Below are 25,514 nucleotides of genomic sequence, written 5' to 3'. Positions count from 1 at the left end.
GCTGTACCTTCTAACTTAACATACTGCAACGAAAACTGCATGAATGTAAAAAAGTTAAACTATCATCAGGGTTAGAAAAAGCAGGCCACCAAGATGACCAAACCTGTCCCTAAAAAGATGCAAATGTCCACAAGGTTTGGTTAACTGCCACAACATTTGGAATTTTTTATCCAGTTCTGGGTCACTCACTGTCTATCGCAGGCAGCTTAGGGAACAAGGCGGGGAGACATCCTGGTTGCCGGCTTTTTGATCCCACAGCAAGGCACATATAACCTTTGGTCAATCTCAATACCAAGAACGCAAACAGTACTCATGCTCTTGGCAAAACCAGTCTTGCTAACTTGCCTTCCAAGAAGGAATCATGAGACTGGTCTTGTTTGATGAGGATGCAACCGGTGTATCCTTGATATCACTCAGTGAGGGGAATCTGTCATTTCTTATTCTAAAAAAAAATCACCTCTGAAGAATGTAATAATTACCACAAACAAAATTAGCCCCCCGGTCCACCCGTGAGAGTCAGTCGGTCTGTCTGTCTGTCTCTCTCTCTCTTCCCCCCTTCTCAGAGTGCCAGGTCCCAGGTCGGTATGCCAATTTACACCTCATTAACATGGATAACACACCAAATCTGTTTGTGAGCATGTTTATGATCAATTCATTAGTTAAGTACAATATTATAATGTGTAAAGAATCTGGTGATAATTCTCACAATGATAATGGTAGTAATTAGCTCCCCCCCCATTTGACAAAGTCTCTTTTTTCATGCATGATGAAGCATCTCTTTCGAGCATCTAAAAGCACAAATGGCTCCATAGAAACATTCATGCCTTTTTCGTTGTCTCATTAAGGGTCTGCTTTTTCCCTCTTTCTCAACGCGCTCTCGGCGACATCCCATCTTCAATACACTTTTGTTCAGCTAATTTCAAATCTTGTTGCTGTGGCAACGCACCACACAAAGTGGAGCCCACACACAGCGAAGCAATAACAGCAACATATAGAGCGGTCCTCCCACTGAGAGGCAGGCTGCAGAACAGGCGGAGAAATTTAAATGGCATGTGTGCAGCAGTGACGGGAGATGCTCTGACATCAGAGGAGGAGACGCACGGCAGAGACCCTCAGGCCTTCGGCAATCGGGACCCGAGCAACTCGCACGTGAAGTCTGAGTGCAGCAATGATGAGATGTGGCTCTGAGCAGGAATGTGAGATCTAAGGTACAGATCGGGTACAGACCTGATCTGAAAGATGCTGATGAGATGATTGAACCTGAAAGAGCCTAAAAGGGAGAGGGAGATGTGGCTTCTACATACAGACACACTGGAGCTGAAAGAAAGGGAACGACGGAGCTGAGACAGAATGAGATGCAGAAGCTGAAAGACAGGAAATGATGGAGTTTCTTAAAAGGTGATACAGAAGTTGAAAGAGACGGAAGAAAAGATTTGACAGAAGGGGACAGTGAAGCTGAAAGAGAAGGAATGACAAAGTTTCTACATAAGGAGATACTGAAGCTAAAAGAAAGGGAATGATGGAGACTTGACAAAAGGTGATACTGAAATTGAAAGAGAGGGAATAATAGATTTAGAAGGAGACACGGAAACTGAAGGACAGACAATGATGAAGCTTCTATAAAGGGAAATACTGAAGCTGAAAGAAAGGGAATGATGAAGCTTCAAAAGAAGGGAATGTGGAAGCTGAAAGAGAGGGAATGATAGAGATTTGACAGAAGGAGACATGGAAGCTGAAGGAGAGGGAATGATGTAGCTTCTACAGAAGGAGCTACTGAAGCTGAAAGGGAATGATGGAGATTGGACAGAATGGGATGAGGAAGCTGAAAGAGAGGGTGATGATGGCAGAATCTACGGCAAAAGCTAATTGGGGAAGGATCCTGTCAAGCTAAACTTTAGAGATAAGGATACTGCAGCCAGGGAGAATAAGGCGACACTGAAGCAGTGCAGCTCAAAGAGCTCAAGAGAGTCTGCTACGGCATGACATCACTCGCAGAGTTACGGCACAAAAGCGATTCGTTCCCTGAACTGCAGACGCGGCTTTTTAGTGGAGCACACTAATCTTCCGGCCGGCTCGGCTATGCCGTTTGTGGGGTGAATGTCACACTGACACAGGGGGAATGGAGGAGGATTTAAATAAGAGCATTACAATGACATACTGGTAGCGTCGGTCCAATATTCCCCTACCAGTATAATCATTAGGTGGGACTTTCATGTCACCATCCCACATACACCCTAACTCCACTGGCTGTGGATCAGAGAGCCAAGGTGAGGCATTCGGGTCGAGCCTAAAGCCCCCTTGGGGCATGGACATAGAGGGGAGATAAAAAAAACCCCTAGCCCAGGACCTGCAGACCAGCGTGCCATTACTGTGCTGTCACTAGGGGGCAGCGAGAGCTGAATATCAATGACACAGCTGTCTCAAAGCCGGACAGCTGAATCTCCCTCTCTCTGAATGGAAAAACACATACTGGTCCAGCCCTCAGTGTATCCGCACATCCCTGACACAGTCAGTGGGACACACAAACCACACACAGTGAGAAGTCGCAGGATACACTTACACACACACACACACACACACACACACACACACGGCTGCGTACTCTGAAGCGTAAACAGGCACAGGCAGATATTCAGCAGCAGCTCACACATAAACGTAAATACATCGCTCTCTTCATCCCAAAGCAGTAACACGCACAGAGCACTCAGGCTGGAGATCTATAAACAGCCCCCTCATCGTAACCTTTTCGCCAGCAGTGTCCGACAATTTTGCTCTCTCTCCCCCTGCACTTGTACCAGAGAAATTTCTGGCAACGTCTATCAGCACACTGTACCATTTTTTTTTTATTCTGTCACAGAGTTTTATTTTTTATTCAAACTCCAGAGGACTCTATGTTTGAGTTTAAAAAAGGAAATCACACACATTTCTCAGTATAAGGGGGGAGGGGTTTCTAACAGCATTCCCATTTTCCCCACGCTTAATAAATATTCCGCAAATACATACAGGTACTCTATAACAAACAGCCCCTCCCCACCATTTGTTAAGGTAAAGCATTGACTAACAGGGCCACAGACAGAGAGAGGCAGAGAGGGCCGAAGCACAGACAGAGGAGAGCACCTGCATTGTGTCCGTAACGTCTGTGAGCATTTCAACAACCCTACCTGCAGGTACAGGCAGGCTGAATAATTCAGTGACTGTAACCTAAGCAGTGGTATAAAAGACCTGGGTGACAGTGGCACCAAGGCCCCAGCCTTCCACATACCTATCCACCTTCCCGACCCAATCCAACCCTCCCGCCCCCAATCAGCACACACCAGCCGCTTGTTCACCACAATGTATTTAATTATTTAGTGGACGCTTTTATCCAAAGTAACATACAGCTGAGAAGGCAGGGTCAGCCAGTTTCTGAAGCATTAGTGGGTTAAGGGCCTTGCTCAGGGGCATAACTGTGACCCCATTGGCCACAGGATTTGAACCAGCAACCTGCCAGATAGTAGGCGCAGTGTCCTAACCCACCGAGCCGCCCACTACAGCGGCGAGCAACATGGGCGATGACCCAGAATTCACAGGTTCAAATCCTAGAAGTTTTACTGATGCATTGCTCAGAATTAGTAACCTAATATGAAACAATGAAGTGTTACATCCATAAAAAGGTGTAAAACATATGGGTGAAATCAGCTGTTACTATACAGGATCAGCAATGATGTTTAACAGCCTATCAGCAACTCTATATCATGCATAAAAACCAAACAAGATGAGAACTCAAGTATTACCATCCCCAGAAACTATAGAGAAAATCCGACTCTCATCACGTACTTCCAATAACAAGAGGAAGAACGACCAGCGCTGAGTTCTGATTAATCATTTAATGGGTTTCTGAAAGAGCCTGATGCACAATTGCATGGCATCTGTGTCACCTGCATTGGCCGGCTGTACCAGCCTGAGCAAGAGCCATAAACCAAACCAGCCTGAGACCAGTCTAACTGACCCTTTGTTAGGCCACCGGGGTGTAAGAAATATGTTGACTTCACCGTGTCTCAGTCACGCATTCAACGCACAGGGCTTCGACCTGCAGCCTTTCACACTGCGCAAGGCTGAATCGAAATGCCATAAAGAGGAAGGGAAGATCTCTGCGTGGTCTCCACTCAACCTCCTCCTCCTCTTCAGGCTGTTTTTGTTCTCGCTACATTCATCCCAAAAAAATCCGACCTCAGGAATCCAGTCACGTCACATTTAAACCATCCTGTTTCTTCCCTATGGGCAGCCCCCTAAACAATAAGGGGCGTGTACTGTATACCCTGAACACGGCAAATGTGCTAAGCACATTTTCTGAATGCCGGCACAAGCAATCATACGTTAATCACCCTACTATCATCCCTGACAATGTATTCAGGAGATGCAAGTATGATTTTCATCGGCTACTATTCCCAAATGAATCCGTCTCTGGTCCAGCACAGCTGCCGTTGCCGCTTGTCAATCTCTTCCCAGTTACGTAACTCTGGAACTGGTCTGGAAGAAAGCGCTTCACCCAGAGCGAGAGCCATCGCCAAGGGTGCCATTATTTTCACATTGGTTACTGTTGGCTCTTTCTTGCGTAAAACAAGGGTCTTTAAAAGTGCCGGGGAGTGACTGGATGTATCTGCATGCTGCTGTTTATCGTTTGTAGGGATTTACTATCTCCACATGTCCTCAAGGAGAAACCCCTGGCTGCTCCTTCCGGTTCTTGGAGGGATGAAACTGTGAAAATGATTTGACTCACACCTATGCAGTGTCTGCTGGACCAGTTTCGAAACCAAGAGAGAGAGAGGAAGAACCGCCCCAAGGATCACAGAAAGAGCCGAACAGCCCCAGAATGCCCCACTGTGGGACGGCTGGTCATTGCATCACAGGTTCTGGGGGTTCGTATCGCGGTGTCTGTGTCGCACGTCGCTGTTCGGGGGAAGCCGTTTCCGAGACGTGAAGGAAGCCATTCATAAAAAATGAGATAAACACCTCCTGGGTGAGGGTGGCACACTTTGCTGGTCGCGGAGGTGTGAAATTCACCCCCGGAAACAACAGTCTCTCTCTAATCACGCTGAGCGGCTGCTTTTCACTGGGCTGGAAACCGGAGAATGCTGCGGGAACCTTGGGCTGTAACCAGACTGTGCCATCACCCCCACCCCCCGCCCATCCCCCCCAAAAGTTCATGCAAAGGGGCTCAAGTTCTCACACCACAATATCACAACACAGAAACACCCCATGGATTCGTCAGATCGAAACTGAAAACCCCAAGCAAATGCAGCATAGGGGACAGGGGAACTAATTTGGCAGCTTTGTTGACATATAGGGGCTTATCACTGGAATCTCATGTGGTATGACCCCCCCCCCCCCTTCAAATGGAAGGATTCCCATGTGGACAGGCGAACACACCGAGGAAACCCCGCCCCGCAGAGATGGCTGCACATTGGAAAACATTGTCCTACGCAGCATCTTCTTAGCACGACCTGAGAGGGAGTGGACGGATGGACAGAACGAGGACGAGAGGACAAAGGGGAAGACTATCAAAGCCCGAATGGCATCTGATTACTTGTTACAATGTAAACACTTAAACTAGCAGCCATCTGGTAACTGAAATCAAAGAATGGAACTAAAAGTGAGCAGTGAGAGCTTTAATAATGAAACAAAGTGAATGTTTGACTGTGTTTGAATGTGTTTATCAATATGGTCCACTGGGTGTGCAATTCATTTGGTGTGACAGGATATATTGGTATATACATGTTACTACTGGGTCTTTATGCCTTTAGTGCACATTTGACGTGTGTGCTTGTGTGTGCTTGTGTGTGTTTGTGTGTGTTTGTGTATGCGCGTGTGTTGACTCACCTGTGGGCGGATCACTTTCTCAATGTTCTTTAGTGCCGTGTCGGGGGAGGGGGGCGAGCAGTCTGGAGTCGGCCCTGCAGAGCCGTTCCCATGGTTACTCAGATCAGGTTCTGTGATGGTCACATGGGGGGAGTCGTCTGGAACGGATCAGACAGACACACGGAGAGGTAAGTGGCATCGAGAGAGTGTGAGCTTGCCACCCTGGTCACCATGACCTTGATTCTCCGCCAGCTTTGCATTTACGTATCCCTGAAGAGACTTTATTCATTAGACCAGCAAAGTCGCAGGACCTTAACCACGGTGGGTGGGGCTGCCCCTCCCTGCCCCACGCAGACACTGAAAGTCTTCAGCATAACTTCATCACACTTTGACTGCGCGAACTTTGAACTTTGATTAAACCACTGGAACACAAACACCCTGGTCCTGACTTCCCCACCTGCCATAGCCGTGCTTTTTCTTAACCAGACTGGCGTTACTCCAGCATATGACTGGTGCTCATGTTTCTGTTGATACACCCTCACACACACAACCGTGCACTTCCATTCGCTGCGATTACACGTCGCCATGGCAACCAAGCAGGTAACGGTGGAGTGTACCTCAGGCTTGTGAGTCACACTCCTACACACGCTTAATTGTGTGTGTGTGTGTGTGTGTCTCTCTGCTGCCTTTTTTTTCAGCCAAAGTAGTATCTTATCAAACTGTAACAAAAATACTCCACACACACACTGATGTCAGTGCACATATAAACACACATGCACACACGCGGACACACAGACCTGTACTCATATCTTTGTGGGGACTCTCCATTCATTTCTATGGGCTATTAGGATCCTCATCCTAACTATGACAACCACTACCCAGTCCAAACCATAGTAAGCAAACAAAATACAAGACTTTTGGCATTTTTAGTTTTTTGATTGCAGTCACAGATTTTTATAAAACTGAGGTTATCCTTGTGGGGACCAATAAAATGTTCCCACAAAATAAAAAGTTACAGGTTTTTATCATATTGTGGGGCAGTCTGATACTTACAATGTAATAACTACAAAAACCCGTGAGGGCACGCACACGCATGCACACGCACGCACGCATGCACATGCACACGCCTACATAAGGGCCACTCCAGGGGCCAGAGTGTGGCTCCGTGGCTGTTGTCTTGGTGCCTCTGAGAAACAGCTGGTGAATAACTTCTCGAACCGGAGTGCATTTCTAAAGCATGTGATTCATTACCGAAGGAAGGCAGAGGGGGAAGAAGAGATGAGAGTGGAGGTGGACTGAATCTAATTTACACAGCCCATTAGACAGTAAAACACTCCTTATCAATCAGCTGCTGCTGCCCTCCGCAGCAGAGACAAACAGCCTCCTAGCTGGCAAAGCCTGTCTTCACATCCATCATCGCACATATCAAACAGTGGCATTCCAGCAGCCAGGCGCCTTTAGGTCACATGACACGAGTGGCACACAGGAAATGTGGGAGAGACACTAACTGGGGCACAACTCTGATCTGCTCCGATTTTTTTTTTCCATTTAAGCTCAGATTTGTATTTTATTTGCATTCCATTTGCATTAGCGGTGCTCAGATAGAGTGACAGATAGATGTCTGGGCGCTTTTTGATGCCTCCTGCTTGTCCAGCTTTCAGCTCCTCGGCGTGTGCCATTCACTTCTGTTCCCACCGTCTCCTCGTCAATGGGGCTCTCGGCGGGAAAGCAACAGGTGAGGATGGCATCTGTGTCAGTGCGTGTCTCTCTGCCTCGCGGCCAGAAAGATGAATAGAAAAATGTTTAATTGAAAGTGTTTGAACTCCGGGGAAATCATTTGAGAGCGAGACTTCATTAAGCGATCCGGCTGAAGGACCCGCGGATATCCGCCACAGCGTGGAGCTCCTTCCCGCGCTCCTGACACGCTCCTATTCCTGTGCCTCCGTGTTTTCTTATTCTCTCAGATTTTTCTGGTCTGTTGGTCCACTCTTGTGGTGCTCAGTTGTCCGGACTGTAAGCGTGATGCCATCTGTGTAGATATTTACTATGAAGACGCTGATGAGTACACAGAACTCATGAGGGAATTTTAATGGCTGCCTACGTCACATTCAGATTGACTGGGAATCCCCCCACCCCCAAAACACAGTATGACATGAGACCTCTTTCCCCTTTGTCCCTTAGGTCCACGTGTATGCATTTAAATTTACTTTTATACATTTGTACATTTTACATATTTAGCAGGTGCATTTATTCAAAGTGACATTCAAATAAGGCAAATAGCACACTGCACAAAGCACACTGGCTAGACTTGTCCCCTGACTGCTGACGTCTTATACTGTTGGGAGTTGGTCATCAGACCAAAGTCAACAGCAAAGAGACCTTGTCTGAAGCTGGGGGGGGAGGCAGAGGCTAGGACAGAGGTCTTTTCTTGAGCAAAGACAGGGAGACGAACGCAGCTGCGCTCATGCCCCTGGAGGAGAGGGTCGGAGACCCCTGCTGAGTGAAACATCCCACTTGTAGGCTCATCCTGCCATGGAAGGTATAAATACACAGAGGACCTGAATGCTGCAGCTTCGCTGGTAGAAGGAAAGTAAAAATGCATTTGTTTCCAGTTAATGAATATAAAGGGCTCTGGCATGGTGTTATTTAGTGCAGTTCCCATGGACACTGATTCATAGGAACCCAAAGGGTCGGCTTGTGAGAGACCCTTAAAGTGTCTTACTGAGCTGCTCTTATGCTGCAGCGCAGGATTCATACAATCTGTGACAATGGAAAGGAAAACACAAGAGGACAGCGAGCCCTGCCATGGCAACCGCTGTCCCCGCTCACTGCGCCACTCACCAGAATCAATTTCAGCGCTTCAGCACTCGGGCCTCGGCTCGGCTGATTCGCCGGCACACGTTTGGGCTTCATTCCCCGGCGTTATGAGGTCAGGTGAAGCTCATTGCTGACTATGACCGGCCGTGAGTGTTGAGCGACGCTGAGCGACGCTGAGCGACTCTGGCTTCCGCTGCGACTGCGGGAGAAGCTCCGCTCCACGCTGATTTGCATTCGGGATGGAGACGAAAGCATCTGGCTCTGATTACGAGATTCCTCTTTGCAGGAGGTAAATCTGGACGCAGTCTGCAGTAATAAAAGCTCCCTTGGGAAAATGATCAAATGTGCCACAGTAGTGCTCAGATCCAATGAAGCGTGTCCCACACATTGCAAAGCCTAAATTTGTTTCTTTTCTTTCAGGGCGAACCTCAGCCTTGCCACTCCCCCCCCATCCCACGATCCTAAGCAGGATATGTAACTGACAGATGGATGGATAGATGGATGGATTAATTGATTGTGCTATACAGGGATGTAGGGGTCTGGAGCATAAGCCGAGAGCTAAGGCAGGGAATAACCCAGGATGGGGGGCAAGCCCATCGCAGGGCATGTAAATGAATGCAGAAATATTATCATCCCATTTACACAGACATTTTATTTACCGATTCCATTTTATTGACAGCATAATATCGGACTGGACATAAGCAATGTTACACTTCAGTTGGACCTGTGAAAGATGGCAGACATGTGGCCAATATGACAGTAAGCTATAGAAAAGAGGACAGGATAGTCCATGCTGGTTAGCTTATCACTGCTCGCAGGCCACCGTGACAATGCAGTGCGCACTGGGCACAGGCAGCCATGATGGCCAAGGGGGCTGTTCTGGATTGTGGTAAAAACACTGCAGGTTCTCGCTTTGACCGAGACACGGAGGCAGCGGTGGTACGAAAATAATGGCATGGAAATTCTCCTGCTCTCAGCCTGTACATTCTGTACCTCTTTCAGAAATGGATACTGAGGAGAGCGTGCCGAGCAAGGCTTTTACCAGGGAGGGGTAACAGGCCGCCGCAGTGTGCTGGATAGTTTCGGCTCATGCTTAGTTTCCCTATAAAAACGGTCCAGACCTTTGGTGACTGCGGCGGCCTCGTCAATTGGACGCATCTAATGCCGATTAATTACCTTGTATCGTTTACTTTCCATTGGCATCGGCTTTCCCCACAGGCCCATAAAGCTGATTAGGTCTAATGGGCATTTTGAGCATACAGTCTGTTAGTATCCGACCCCCTCCTGGTATTCGTTACTGTTAATGTTGTGCTTGCGGGGTAACTTTGCACACAGTTTATGCTTATGCTGTAGCAGAATATGTACTATGATGATTCTGGCTCCAGGGCAGTGATCTTCCTCCAGGGCAGTGGTCTTCCTCCAGGGCAGTGGTCTTCCTCCAGGGCAGTGGTCTTCCTCCAGGGCAATGGTCTTCCTCCAGGGCAGTGATCACCAACGGAGACCAACTGCACTCAACGGAGACCGACTGCACTCCGCATGGGAACTGAAATTCATTTGGATGAGGATCACGCAATCTAGAGTCTGCGTTCCAGAAAGCAACAAAGTAATCGCTACCTCCGCACCCCCGCCCCCTCCACTCTGCAAATTTCTTCAGATGCAGTAGACCTTAGTTTTGTGTTGCTGATGGAATTTGGCCCGCATGGAGCCAAATAGATCGGACCCCCCCCCTTCCCCGCTCCACAGCATGGCTCCAGTTTCTGAGTGCTGAAATTTTTTGCCCACATTTCCATTGACAAAACATTGGTGTCAGGCAGGCACCTTCACTGCCCCCCACCCCAGAAATGCGAACCAGGAACAAATGTTCACGACGCATGACTTCGACTTGTGGCTCCTCAGATCTGCTCTGCGGACAATGGCTGCTTTGTGAGCTTGATGGTTCAGATGCTGCTTCCGATGCTGAAGACGCTGCTGTTTCGCATTCGGGATGCAGGCAGAAGCATCTGGTTCTGATTACAAAGCAGCTCTTTGCAGGAGGTAAACCTGGATGCAGTCTGCAGTAATAAAAGCTCTGTTGTGATAGTTATCAAATGTGCCACAGTAGAGCTCAGATCCAATGAAGCGTGTTCCGCATAACGTGGGGAGTTCAGCTCTGGCTATTTCTTAAACCATTAACCCCATTTATTTCATGAAAAATCAGTTACTGAAATATATTTCATGAGGAGAGATTATATGTATATTGCTAACACACAAGTTTTAGCCTAGCAAGCAAATGTAGTTGATCCAGGATGAAAGGACAGGTATTCAAGCCCAGCTTGGATGTTACAGCAGAGAAAAAAATTCTCCCAGCATGCCGCTGTGATATCAGATTTGATTCGCACCCTTTGCACACAGCCCTGGATAGACTGCCCAGCAGCACTCATACACACCATCCAGGCCAACCTCTAAAAGCCCATTTGAGGTCTAAAGGATTTCACCCCAGTTGCCTCCTCTTATTATATGGAAGTGTTCCAGGAGAGCAGAGGCTGAGAGAGGCGCAGCCCAAGAGTGTGTGAGCCAGACAGAGGACAAAAAACCCACCGACGGGAAGGTTTCCTGACGACACCTGTCATTATCATCTGGGACCTGCGATTTGGCTGCAATCTGTGTGGCTGACCGCGGAACGCTGAAGAGGCATCTGCTGTGGGGGGGGGGGGGGGGGAGGGGGTGCCGCTGAGAGTTGTGGGTAGTGAGCTCTGATGACACTGCCACCTGCTGCTCCTCGCTCGGAATGAAGCAGGAGCAGCGTCACTCGTGACTGGCCGCCGTGCCCTTGGGCTGCAGAATCACGTCAGCCGTTAATCCCCATTAACAGGACTCAGTACGGAAGGCCGTGCTTCTGCCTGCCCATACTGAGGAAAGTGCCCAAAAGAGTCTGAACATCCACTATACCCCCACCCTCACAAAACCCGCCCTGGACCAGCATCGTGAGAGCTCACTACCCACAATGCTCAGCGGGGACTCCACCAGGTAACTTAAACTCATACAGAGGAGCGGGCTGCAAAAATCTTAACTAGTGAGGATTAAAGATAAAAGAGAATAAAGAGGATAATACATCCATAAAACCAAGATAAATGTGGATTTTAAGGGAGCCCTTTGATTTCACATTTAGAGCAGGACACTGGGCAAAGTTGGTGCAACAGTAGAACTGTAAACAGTATGCCAAGCTAATAAATAAATACTGCACTTCAATCTGCAGCTGTACAGATCCTCCATCTCCTGCTAAGGTGGTAACCTTGGTAACCTCAGCTGTGCTATATCAACCATAAAGGTGGCACAGGTGAGGCGGTTACCATGACAGCAATTCAGGCAGGACAAGAAAGAGATGGTCGCCAAGGCGACCCCGGATCGCCATGGACCTCACCTTCCTCAGAGCAGCCGGTCAGACGGCCAATGTCCAACGAGCAGGGTTTGCGCGTGACGGCCTTGGTGACAAATTCGAACGGGTTGTCCTCGTCCTCTGGCAGGAAGACGTCGAGTGACGGCGAGGGGATGATGTCAGCGGGCTGCTTGGAGTCCTGGTACTATAATGAGAGATGGCGGGAAAAAATTTGAGTCAGCATCACAACATTACAAGAATGTTTAAAATAAAACAGTGATGTCTTTGTAAATGATAGAAATGACAGTCATCCATCTCCCAAACGCTTATCCTGGTCAGGGTCACTGGGCACACTTCACATTTTTAATAAAATAAAAAGAAAGAATAGAAAGTATTGTAAACAAAGTAAGGACGTTCCAAGTCAACAGACAGCCATATGAAAGTGAATGTGCTGAACTTACAATAGGTTTATATGCACTGCAGTTCTGTCATTATGCCCCCATTCATAAACCAAAACGCCCACAATACCCCATCTGCCCCGAGCAGGCAAAGAACCAGGGAAGAGGGAGGTAGGGGGTGCTAATACACTGTTACTCACTCGGCAGAAGTGCCGGCCCTCCTCCCAAAATGCAGGGAGGTCATACCGACACTGCAGCCACACAGAAACCCCACACAAAGCTAGGAAGACACCGGGAACTTTTCTCTGCAGGGAATTAGATGGTCCACAGAGAGATGAAATCAGAGCTACTGCTATTTCCCAGATTACACTCAGACGGAAGATAACGGTCTAGCAGAGTTAATTAGCGTCAATGAACTGTTTAGCAGTGTTAATTAGTCAGACGACACGGCTGGAGTGGACTCTGGATTCCCGCAGTATGTGTGTGTGGTGACCATAGTGTTTGACCACAGGCCTCAGCAGACAGGAAGCCATAATGGTCGGCCAGAGGCAGGACACAAAGCTCCTGCTAGCACACAGCCGAGATAAAAAGAGAGAGAAAAGCGGATAAGAAAATAGAGCGAGAGCACACAGCTGCGGCATGGAGGACAACTTGGCCTGCTCCTTCACCCACTCCACCTCTCATACCTCCAGCACTCCTGCCAATCTGCAGGTCCATCTATCTGCTCTCTCTCTCTCATTTATCTTTCTCCCTGTCTTGCTCTTGCTTTCCTGCATGCCTTCTTTCTCACTCACCGTCACTGCCTATCCCCCCCTCCCCGCCCTGCCCCCACTGTCATAACCTCCCATCTCTTCATGCAAGATCATATCCCTGACTCTGCTAGATTACTAGTCTGGGAGACTTGAGCCGAATTCCATAACTAAGCCCACTTTGCGCTGCAGTACTCTGAGTAGACAAAAAGTCGGTCCACCCCCACCCCGCCCAGAAGAACACTCTACCCCCCTGCCCAACCACCATACTGCTTCAGAAATCCAGCATGACTCGCAAACCCTAAACAAACATTACTCAAAAACCCTGCACAACAGCTGAATGCCCGCAGTACAGCTGGACCTCAGGGACTGATGAGCCAGAGGACCAGTAAGGTGTGCTCCTGGCCGGTGCCATCGATCAATGCGTTCCCACCCACGAGCAGCGTACATGTACCTGCGGTCCCGACGCAGCCCTCAGCCCTTCCTGCGGAGATGAAGCCCCTCACAGACCTTCACAGCATCACGGCTTTCTCTCTCTGTCCTTAAGAGAGGAGAGACATTGCCGACCTTGTCTCTCCTACAGGAAAGCAACAAACAAAAACTGGGCATCCTCTGGCCCCTAATTAGCCAGCTCTGAATTCAGGCCCACGATACTAAACAGGAAATTCTTTGTTCCCTCACTCCCATCCCTGGTGCTACATGATCTCAGGCCTTGTGGGGTTCGGGTTGAGGGCTGGGGGATTTAATTACCACACCCTTCCCTGAATCTGCCCCCCAACATACAGACCCCAGGATAACTGGTCAACGACACTCCCACAATATAAACCCGCACAAAGTGCTCTTTCTGCCCATCCCGAAGAAGCACTCTCACGCTCTGATGTAAAAGGAGCTATTATTGGCAGGAATTTCTTGATGTGTCCAACTAGGTTACAGCTTACAGAGTGAGGCTGTGAGGGAGGGGCCTCAGCCAGCCAAGGGAGAGAGGGAGATGTAAGCAGGTGTGGCAGGTAGATGTGCTAATATGAGAGATGGAGAAGGATATGCACAAGTCAAAAAAAGGAGGCAGCTAGACTGAAATACGGCAAAAAGACTGACAGGAAGACAAGCGGATGAACAGAGGATTCCTCCATTACCAGTCATGAGTTTAGAATCTGTTTCCAAAAAGTGAGACAGGAGTTTTATGAAGGCCGAATGCAAACCGAGGAGTGAAAGCTGTTACAGTCTGAGCCCAGGGAAAGAGGAAGTAAAATGCGAGAATACGACGGCTCCCTTACTCTGCAGTTCCCTTACTCTGCGGGGCTCTCTTACTTTGCGGCTCCCCCTTACTCTGTGGCTGTCTTACTCTGTGGGGCTCCCCCTTACTCTGTGGCTCCCTTACTCTGTGGGGCTCCCCCTTACTCTGTGGTTGTCTTACTCTGTGGGGCTCCCCCTTACTCTGTGGCTCCCTTACTCTGTGGGGCTCTCTTACTTTGCGGCTCTCCCTTACTCTGTGGGGCTCCCCCTTACTCTGTGGCTGTCTTACTCTGTAGGCCTCCCCCTTAATCTGTGGCTGTCTTACTCTGTGGGGCTCCCCCTTACTCTGTGGCTCCCTTACTCTGTAGGGCTCCCCCTTACTCTGTGGCTCCCTTACTCTGTGGGGCTCCCCCTTACTCTGTGGCTCCCTTACTCTGTAGGGCTCCCCCTTACTCTGTGGCTCCCTTACTCTGTGGGGCTCCCCCTTACTCTGTGGCTCCCTTACTCTGTGGGGCTCCCCCTTACTCTGTGGCTCTCTTACTCTGTGGGGCTCCCCCTTACTCTGTGGCTCCCTTACTCTGTGGCTCCCTTACTCTGTGGCTCCCTTACTCTGCGCTCTGGGTTCAGTTCCCCTACTGCCACAGACGTGCACCTCATTAAACTGCTGGGATCACATGATGCTAATTCAGGCACGGCAGCATCACTGTGCATCGCTCCAGAACTGTACGTACATTTCTTTTTACAGTTACGTTGTCAAGAGAGGCATCTCCATAGCAACTGGTTGAGTCAGCTTTGCAGGGAACCTTGACAGCATCCAAAGTATAAAAATATCCAAGGCCTGAATTCCCAACAGTTCTAATGGTGTAATTCACTCGAGCAAACATCAAAGGTGACAGGAAGCTCTTTCACAGATCTGTGACTCTCATGTAAGTACAATGATAATACCTGAGATTCTCTACGCATCAAAAACACTTCACAAGTGAGATTCTGAGCAGGGTTGCCAGATTGATGGGAGTCTCTGAATCATTGCTGACCAACGAGGACTTGACTAGTTTGCTGGTTTTCCTTAACTGGCTGATGATCATCTGTGGCCTTCAAATCCAGTCTTATCTGCATTTTTCCACCACCCTCGGGCCAGGACGTTCGAAGACCAAAAACCTGCACCCGCGTCAAAGTCACACTCGGTCTCTGGCGACCACTTAAATGGATTTTACAAACCGCATGAAAGGCAACTTTTCAGGGTAAAGCTGCATGACGTGACAGCGATGACTGGTCAAGGGCAAGGAAATCTTCACCAGACAAATGAGAAATCAGAGTCATCAAAACAGGATTTTTTAACTTCAATTTAGTTACACAAACTTCTAAGTCATGGGGGATGTTGTGGAGGTCGCTGGAAAGAGGCTGCAGAAAGCACTGGAAACGGCATGTTATACACTGCCTCAATATTCTAGGAGACGAATTGTTCTCACAAGAAGCCCAGCTATTAAAATAAAAGCAAACATGACAATACACAAGAATATGTCTTCCGAGTCAACATTTACATCACTAATATCTGTTACTGTTAATTTCCCCCCCTATTGTTCTGCAGTGCCTTGGCAGTATGACACCTCTTTTCTGAGTTGTTTGCGCTGATAAATTTGACTGATTTGACTGGAAGACTTGATGCAGGAGAATGAGGGTCTGAGAGATTGAGGCGGGGGGGAGGGCTAAAGCACGGCTGGGAACTTCCTATGGAACCCGCACAGGCCTCTGACGCGTCCTTGCTGATCGGGCCTGAGATTTGTCAATGAGCAGTGGGTGGATATCCCACGCCTCACACTTAATGAATTCTATGTCTCCTAGCAACGCCGGAACACTGGTGCTCTCCTTCTCTCTCTTCCTCTCCCTCTCTCCTCCTCTTTCTGTCCCTCCCTCTGCAGGGTTTGGAAATTAAGAAGTTACAACTTTTTTTTTCCCAGAGAAGATTGTCTCTCTGCGCAAAAAAGGAAATCCCCCTCCCTAGCAGCCAGAACCCACCTCCCCTCCCCCCCCCCCCCCCGCCATAGCCACCAAATCGTCGCCCCCACCGCCTACGCTCCCCTCACACCTCGCTATCGTCATAGAGATACTGTTGTCTCAAATGGAGACAGGAGGAGGAGACGCATGCATGAAGAATATTCCACTTCAGGCATCAGGGGGTGGGGGGGGGGGGGATCTTCCCAGCACTTGTACCTCCACCCACAGTTATGAGTGCCACTGACCCCTGCTGGACACTTACAAAACTGCATTCACTCCTTATAACCCCCACAAGTGACCTTTCACCCTGTGACTACATCTACACACATCTGCTGAGGGTAATGAACTAGCATGCTGCCACACAGCCTGTAATCGAAACCCCAAAAAATCTGAATCTTTATTGTCACATGACCAAGAAGCAACAATACATAAACATGGCTATAAATCTGACCAAGCAAATAATGTTTAATAACCCAAATGGCTGCTTTTCAGTTGCACTGTGGGAGATAACTAGGAACACATTGATACTCCAAATGTCTCTGCCAATAGAGATCTGGTATGACAAGACATACCTGTGACAATGGGGGGGGGCATATTTGCAGTGTTCTGATTCTTCAAAGGCTGTCTGTTCCAGCTGGGGAAGCGAGCATAGTCATCAAGCTCGTTCACACGCAGCTGTGTCTCCACTAAAAACACACACGGACATGCACTCAGAAAGCAGCATGTCCTCTGAAATGCCAGGCATGGTTAGTGTCCAACATTTCAGCAGTTTACAGATGGACTCTAAGGACATATGATGCAATATACAAGAGGATGTTGTGAGGAACTAGGGGACAGGGGACTCTGTGAAGGACCACACAACATTATGAGGGATATGGGCGCTTTCTAAAGGACAACAGGACATTCTGAGGGACAGGGGGCCCTTTGAAGGACTACAGGACACTGCGGGACAGGGGTCTCTCCGAAGGGCTACAGGACACTGAGGGACAAGGGGCTCTTTGAAGGACTACAGGACACTGAGGGATGTGACGCTCTCTGAAGATCTACAAGACACTCTGCAGGACACAGGACTTGCTGAAGGACTACAGAACACTGAGGGACAGGGGACTCTCTGAAGGACTACATGGCACTCTGCAGGACATGAGACTTGCTGAAGGACTACAGAACACTGAGGGACAGGGGACTCTCTGAAGGACTACATGGCACTCTGCAGGATATGAGACTTGCTGAAGCACTACAGGACACTCTGAGGGACAAATGGCTCTTTGAAAGATTACAGGACATTAAGGGATAGGGGGGCTCTCCAAAGGGCTACAGGACACTGAGAGGGACAGGGGATTCTCTGAGGGACTACGAGACATGCTCACAGACATGGGACCCTCTGAAGGACTACAGGACACTCTAAGAGAGTGGGACGGAACAGAGACTGATCCTATGAAGAACCACGTAATCCAACACACACTCAACACACATTCTGCCATAAAGATCTCAAATGTAGATTGCAGAGCAGACCACGTTCCCCTCAGAAAGCCTGCTGGCATTCTCTAGCAGAGGGAGGCTCCCGTCACAGAGGGGGGTGATAGCTGTACTGTCCCCTGGAGACCTGCAGCACTCCATCCCCTTTCTCCCTCATTCAGCGAACGCCAAGCATCGATGAGTCAGTTCCATGTATGTCTCTACACAGGGTCTTCGCCACCAAACACAGGGGTGGTTTGGGGCTAGAGTTTAGTGGAAAACATCTGACAGACCATGCAACAGGCAAATGACTGACAGATCATTACAGACAAAAAACATGGAAGATCAGTGATCGGGGACATGTGAAACCTGTGGTCATGGGATATAGACCTTTGGTCAGTTATACAAAGGATCGGTGGTAAGGGGGACAGGACTGTGGTCAGGAGAATAGAAACACATTCAGAAGAGAGATAATCATGGATACATGACCTCACACAAGTACAAGATCTAAGATTCACCCAAAAAATTTCATTGGCAGATCCTGATGCAGCCACCGAGTGGGACGCCCGGGATCGGCGGGACATAGCGCATAAACAAAAATGTCAATTGTCCAATTTGCCCAGATCTCGTCCCCGGAATTAACGACATCCTCTTTCTAATCCTTTAATCTGGAGCGCTTTGCTGCGTTTGACTCCGGGGGGCGCTGATGCCATGAAACTGCTCACTGACAGAGGAATGGGCGTCTCCGTCAGCACTGCTTACCTTCGCTGCGCTGCCATGGCAACGCACCAGCACATAGAAGCGCTTACAGGGTGCAGGGGCATCGCGGGCTGTGCTACTGTGCGGGAGTGGGCCGTGGAAAAGAAACACGCGCGTCAGAATTGACCGAGCTGTGGCGTCACCTTCTCCACGAACAGACCCAGCATTAGCGGATACTCGTGGTGTTTGCCGGATGCCTCCGCGAGGATCAGGAAGGGCATCACACACTGTCAGCACGCACAAACTCCGCGTGGGCTGGGGGGGGGGGTTAGGCTTTAGCTTCCGGAAGCAGCATACGGTCCACTAGAGGGTACAGCACCCAGTACCCAGCAGGGAAATTTTTAAAGTTAAACTAAAGGATATACTGAAGGATATAAGGAACAGCACATATATAAACAAGTATAAAGCAAAGTATATACTGCAGTCAAGCAAACAATATACTGAAGGATATAAGGAACAGCACATATGTAAACAAGTATAAAGCAAGACATATGCTGCAGTCAAGCAAACTATATATATACTGAAGGATGTATTTGAAAGTTATGCTCCTCAACTTACGAACTTTCAGACATACAAACAAAGAGGACTGTAAGTCCAAAATGTGTTCATTGGGCTGCCCGCAACATCAATATTTTTTCCTGTGCGCCAATTCTGCCCAGTATGACTTCTGGCCGCTACTCCCGCCACGCAGCAGTGTAGCGTGCGAACTCCCAGCATCCTAGTTCTTAGTACTTGCATATACCATTAAAATGATGTTGAATAACGACTCACGAACATTTCAAGTTACAAACAGCAGTTTGGAACATATCTCATTCGTAAGTAGAGGAGCGTCTGTGCATTGCTGAACTGACTGTAGAGGTCAGGGCATAATTTTTGGCAGGATTTTTGATTACGGTAGGGTTCAGTGTGGGCTTTGCTGTGTGGTAATGTACAGGAGTGCAGGTTAGTAGCTCAGTGTTTTATGAGCAAAGGTGAGGAGATCCAGGGTCGTAAAGTACCTGAGACAATCCAGGGAAACCCAAGTTACGGCAACCATTGCAGGGCGTGAGCGCCTCCCAGAGTACAGCTGGGCCACAGCTCTTCTCACTCTCATCCTCCTCGGGAGCTGGGGCCAGCGGAGGAGAGCGTCGCTGTCACAGCAAGGAAGCAGGAGATGGTGACAAGGGGCCGGTACCCACCGACATGAAGAACATATCAACCATGCTACCAGTCAAGACATAATACTCATAATTACCCAGTTCAAAAATCCAATCCCCAGTACTCATCATCATCCTGTTCATGCATCCAACATCCGGTACTTGTCAGCCACTTCATATACACAAAGTCCAGTACTCGTCACCACCCAGTTCCTATACCAAACATCTGGTACACATCATTACCCAGTTAATACATCCAATACCCAGCTCTCACCATTAGCAGTTCATATACCTTAACAGCCAGCACTCACAATCACCCAGTTCATGAACCCAGCACCCAGTACTCATGGTCTAGTCCACACACAGAACATGACCAACCAACAGTGCAGGCATCAGGAGAGATAAAGACTACAACACTGATCTGGCCAAGAGCCAACAGAAATCCAATACGTTTTGTGGCATAGAACAACAACAGCTACCACAAAATTACCCATAATCCCTACTTAACGGGCGCAGATGCTCCCCTAACTGAATCTGTACCTACCATATGAGCACAGATGTGAGCAGCCTGCCCATCCCTTCTCTGATCGATAATAAATTTGGTCAATTCTGCTTCACTGGCCAGTAAAAGAAGGGGACTCTCATGTTTAATGTCCATCAACCTCGTTTTTACCTTGAAGTGTGAAGGTACAAGCAGATCTTTCTCTTCAAAGAATGTAACTGAAGAGACCTGAGAGCTGTTCTTTGAACACCGCACCTCCTAAAAGTCAATCAATTCCCACCTCAACACAACTGCATACTTCTACTGTGCTGCCATTGCGGAGGGTCCAAGACAAAGAGACGCTGGCGTGCTAAGCGGGCACTCCTTCAGAAGAAGGTGGCCTGGGCAGCCATGCATGTCATCTAACTGTTCGACTGACACCTTCCACCCCCTATGATGTGGACACTTTTCCGTCATGATCACATCATAAATCCCCCATGATGATCCTCTGCTGCGTCACTGAAAGACACTTGTAAACCGGCCCTGCTGGACACAGACCCTCCACGCAGTAGAATGTAGGATTACCCGCGTTCACTGGGTGGGGGTCTAGCCTCCATGGTGCTCAGACTTCTCTTCCACCTTCTTCTTACTCACTGCTCTCTTTTCTTCTTACTCTCACTTTTCATCCAGTTGTTGCTGACCACAGAGACCCCCAGGTCTCTCACCTTGACTAACCAATATCCGTACAGCCGAGAACCAGCTACAGGAGAATATGCCAAACGACCCCCACCCCCCCAGATCTGCAGCCCGATCAGACATGCCGCATACAGAAGACTTTGCTTGACAGCCACTGCGCAGCAGTGCGATGCATAAACACACACGCGCACCTGCAGCAGTGATTTACCTCACAACGCATATGTGCCTTCACTCTGACTTATGCCAGCAAGCAAACAGGGAAAAAGCCATTTCTGCTATAAATAGATAGCAATGATTATATAAACAGAATGTGCCCCTATCCTGACTTAAATTCCTGGTGCAGGCTGCCCTCTACTGGTAGCAGGCAGGACAGGCAGCAGTTTGGTGTGGAAAAGCCAATGTACAGAAAAGAGGACGTGCATTTCACAATGAGAGCATGCACTACCCTCTTCATAATATTGATAAACATGATCAACAGCAAAATAAGTCAAATAGAACTCCTCAAAGGAACAGTTACAGTACCAGGCAAAAGTCCGGAAACACCTACTGAAAATCATTCGTTTTTCAGCAAGATAATGACCCTAAGCACACCTTGAGTCATGTAGCACGTTAATCATTTTCTTGTCAACGGGGGAAGAGATGGAGTGACGTGACAGGTGACCTGGCCCCCACACCCCCCTGTCCTAAACCCTGCTGTTTTGGGAAGAGTTGGATTGAAGAGTCAGAGCAAGGTAGCCCGCTTGTGCCCAAAATCTGTGCAAAATCTGTGTTGCTACATCTGTGAGAGCCTGTGATAATATCACTGAAGCAAAAGGGGGCTATTTTGAAGAGTCTAAAATTTGGCCATTGCAATATTTGATACGTATTATTTAACTGCCCTGAGGCCATTTACTGTAAGGTTGAATAACACAGCAAAAATAAGGACTTATACGGTAAAACCAAGGTGTGTCCAAACTTTTGACTCGCACTGCATAGGCTGTTTCCCACCATATTTTACTGCCAAACTCACAGACAACGGGCAGCACCACCCCACACCCTTCACCTTGTTCACTCGTGTGAAAGTTCCATTGCGCTGCTCGTCAACATGGCGGCCGCCGCCGAAGCTCTCCATGGAATGCGAGGAGATGGTATGGCACAGGTCCTCGAAGGAGTACTCTTTGTCTCGGCACATCTTGATCTCGCTCAGCAGCTTGGACAGCTCCTCCGTCACGGCCTCGTCTGGAACACAGAGGAGAACATCTGGGATCCCTGACGGCCCGTCACTGGGAGATTCCTGAACCTCCGTCAGGATCCTCAAGAGTTTGACAGCAGCAGATGATCTATCACGGCATGGGAGACATCAGGGTTACCTCACTCTACTCGTCTAATGAGCACTCCTATCCGAGGTGTTGCTGGAGCGTACCACTTCCCATTACTTATGAAGTCATATATTTTGAGGACTGACTACCATTAAGTCCTGGCTCTATACACCAACAGTGGCTCCCTGTCTGTGACTCGGGTCTGTAACTTGCTATATGTGGTCCTAAATCTTTCTCTGAACTTCTCAGCCTCACCAGGCTCCCAAGCACATATCAGTGGGTCTTCTGGTAGCATCATTGGCTTAGAATAAGTGTGTGGGAGTAAGTAAGGGATTCTTAGTTGGGGGAGGGGTTGGGGGAGGTAGAGGTGGCTTTGGGTTAAGCATGAAGGTGCGAGTGATGTGTGGCAGAGGGTGGAGAGCAGACGGAGAAAACTGAAGTGGGTTTCAATCCTCTGAAATCCGTAATCAGATGCTCCTCTCCATCTGCGAGCTGCCAAGACATAAACAACCGCAAAAGAGGCCTGTCTGTAGGAGCGAGGAGAACGCCAACACCAGCTTCGAAACAGGACATCTGTAAGAGCCTTCAGCTCGGAACCCGAAGCTCTCCAATTGGCAGATTTGTCACTTCCCGGATGGTCGATAACACACCTCTGCTGCAGCTTTTAAGGTCCTTAATCACACTAAAAAGTAGGTAAGGGAGAGTGAAGCAAGATGAAAAGAAGGGAAGTTGCTAAACTCACAAATTTACAACTATTGTGGAATGCTCCTGGGCTCCGTGGGAGACAACGCTAATATAGCAGAACTGCCTGTAATTTTGGCCCCTTGGGTCAGAGATCAGCAGAGGAAATCTACCCTCTGCCAAACAGAGAGCACAACACAGAGGTTCTGAGTGTGACATTGCTTATTCTTGCCACTGGGGGCAGCATTGACCACATTTAGGGAAGCCTTATCCTCAAAATTCATTCCTCTTATTTGTGAGTGTCATTTTCAACCATTCAGTTTAATTGGCAACCATGTGATTTGAGAGGTGTGTCCCACAGGAACATACACAGCTCATTTAAAGATCTTTATTCCCCTTGTGTTCTAGCTTACTGTTCCACATAGCCTTGTTGCCAGACCAGTCATTTACACCTTAGCTCTAGCATTCACCTACAACGTTAATTTGCCTACAGTTTTAGCACTGAACTCTTCTACCTCATCTCTCAACTGACTTCCTGAGCCCCCTGCTATTGGCTGACTGCCCTGAAGCGCCGCCTATACAACCAGAGTACTGCATCCATGTGGAGTGATGGTGTCTGCCCAAGCCCTTCCCACGGCTGATGAACGCAGGCCGCCAGCACTCGGTCTGTTTACTTAATTTCCCCCCCAAATGGCTGAAGGAAAATGAACAGCGTGGTTGTAGGACTCTGGGGGTATATTTGCCTGTATTCATCTGTAATGCAGCCCTGCAGCAGTGAACCATCCCATTGTGCTAAGAGTTACCAAAAGCTCTTTACTGGTTAATAGGCGAAAACTCCGTGCTCCTGTAATGTCAGCTTGCTGCAATTCCTCTGCGCAGCTCCAGGTGGGAGCAAAAACCTGAAAATCCAGCACACGTTTCTCAGACGGTTCACACCCCCCACGGTGAATATCTACCATTGCAAGATGTTCTTTTATGGGGTTCGCGGAAGGAGATTAATCACAAATGTGGAGGTGGGGGGAGGGGGGAGGGGGCTTACTTTTAATCCTGAGGGAGGGCGAGGCAGCCGGGGAGGACACAGAGGTGCGGGGGGTGGGAATGGGACAGTGTCGGATGGGCTCATTCTGGGCAGTCTTACCGTCCATCTCCACATCCATGTACTCTGTGAAGAGAGAAGGGGAGGAAAGTCAAAAAGAGAAAGAAAAAGGAAAGAAAGAACAAACGATGGAGAAGTGGAGGAAGTGACTGGCTGTAACAATGGTATTTTTGTGCCAGTGATTTTTAGCCGAGCTATGTACACTCAGATACTGACGAGCCTCAGCCCCAGAAGAGGGGGAGGGCTGAGAGAGCTGGCCAGGGTCAAAGGTCAGCACACAGGGGTCCTGGGGACAGGTAAAGTCAAAGAAGTGAAAATCGGCGGTGACGTGGAACGTGCAGGAGACTCGAATGAGCACAAACTTGGCTGACATGACTGACTGACTGACGTGACAGACATGACTGAGCAGGAGGAGTCGGGTTTTAACGCCGCCACGACCGCGGACCGCTGAGTGAGCCGCTGTCCAATGACACGTAACACAGATATCAATCGCAGGTAAGACATGTAGAATATATTAGCCACGTCGCACACCCCACGAGAGAGAATGTGAGCCCCAGAGTGGTGCGGATATGCCCCCCCGCATGAACACACCCCTGCATGAATGCTCTGGTAGGTCACTGACACTGAGGACCGGGCAGTCTGCTGCTGCGCCTCCCGCTTAGCTTTGTCAGGCTAACCGTGAAATGCTAATGTCCTCCATGCCTATTTATACCCGCAATGCTACCGCCAGTCACCCTTTTATAAATGAATTCCATTTGTCAGGTTTCTACGTCTTACGTTGTGGGGAGTAAGGCGACCGTGCTGCAGAAGTCAAGCGAATGTGACGCGACTTGCTAGCCGCCAAATGGCCGTAACTGTAGGCTTTCTGCATGTACCGGTGTGCATGTCAGGTGGCCTCCTGGCCACGAGCTGCAAGACCAGCATTCACTCACAAAACATTCGAAGTCACCCCACCGGACTGGCTCACTCCGAGTGAACCCGGTCCATGTGGAATCCGCAGCGTGCGTGCGGGAGAGTGACAAGGGATTTCCTTCCGTCCCCAAATGGGATGTGGAGGATGTGGTTCCGTGTCTCTGGCGGACATGGCTGGGCATGCCGATTTCGCTCTTTCCTCCGCTCCTCCTGAGATGAGTTTCCACACACATACGCCTCCCCACCCCCAACATCACACCCTGCATCTGGAATGGGACTCTTTCTCAATCTATCTCTCACACCCCTCCACCACAAACACACCTACACACACACACCAGCCCGCAGAGCAATATGACTGTGTGGTTCTAACACTAACACTTTTTTTTTTTGCATTTCATTAATTTTAGCTAGTGTTTTTACGCACAGCGACCTACATTATTTGTCTGATTTGTGTTTCTATCAAACCAAACTGTAAATCTCATCTACAACAATTATATTTTATTTACACGTTTCAGTTCTTATTCTGGCTACAGGAATCAAAACCAACTGCAACTTTTTCATCAAAAGTCTGTCTCCCAGACATTAACCTCCCCTACTATAAATCACAGGGAAGTT

The 25,514-nt window shown here is 48.7% G+C and overlaps 1 protein-coding gene across 5 annotated transcripts in view; it reads right to left on the bottom strand.

Moving 5' to 3' along the window:
- anks1b (ankyrin repeat and sterile alpha motif domain containing 1B) overlaps positions 1–25,514 on the bottom strand; it is a 131,232-nt gene that overhangs the window by 52,749 nt on the left and 52,969 nt on the right. For 4 of the 5 annotated variants that reach the window (XM_049006100.1, XM_049006098.1, XM_049006099.1 and 1 more), the window contains exons 7-11: positions 23,931–24,053; positions 21,955–22,130; positions 19,598–19,729; positions 12,056–12,215; positions 5,860–5,996 (exon numbers count right to left, since the gene is read on the bottom strand). In XM_049006100.1, the coding sequence (XP_048862057.1) occupies positions 5,860–5,996; positions 12,056–12,215; positions 19,598–19,729; positions 21,955–22,130; positions 23,931–24,053 (728 nt within the window). The remainder of the gene's footprint in view (positions 1–5,859; positions 5,997–12,055; positions 12,216–19,597; positions 19,730–21,954; positions 22,131–23,930; positions 24,054–25,514) is intronic. The other variant, XM_049006101.1, reaches the window with a different exon arrangement.

Source organism: Brienomyrus brachyistius, chromosome 1 (genome assembly GCF_023856365.1).
Source record: "Brienomyrus brachyistius isolate T26 chromosome 1, BBRACH_0.4, whole genome shotgun sequence".
Lineage (NCBI taxonomy): Eukaryota > Metazoa > Chordata > Actinopteri > Osteoglossiformes > Mormyridae > Brienomyrus > Brienomyrus brachyistius.
The sequence above is the reverse complement of the archived record's forward strand: the minus strand, read 5'-3'. Positions and strand labels throughout refer to the sequence as shown.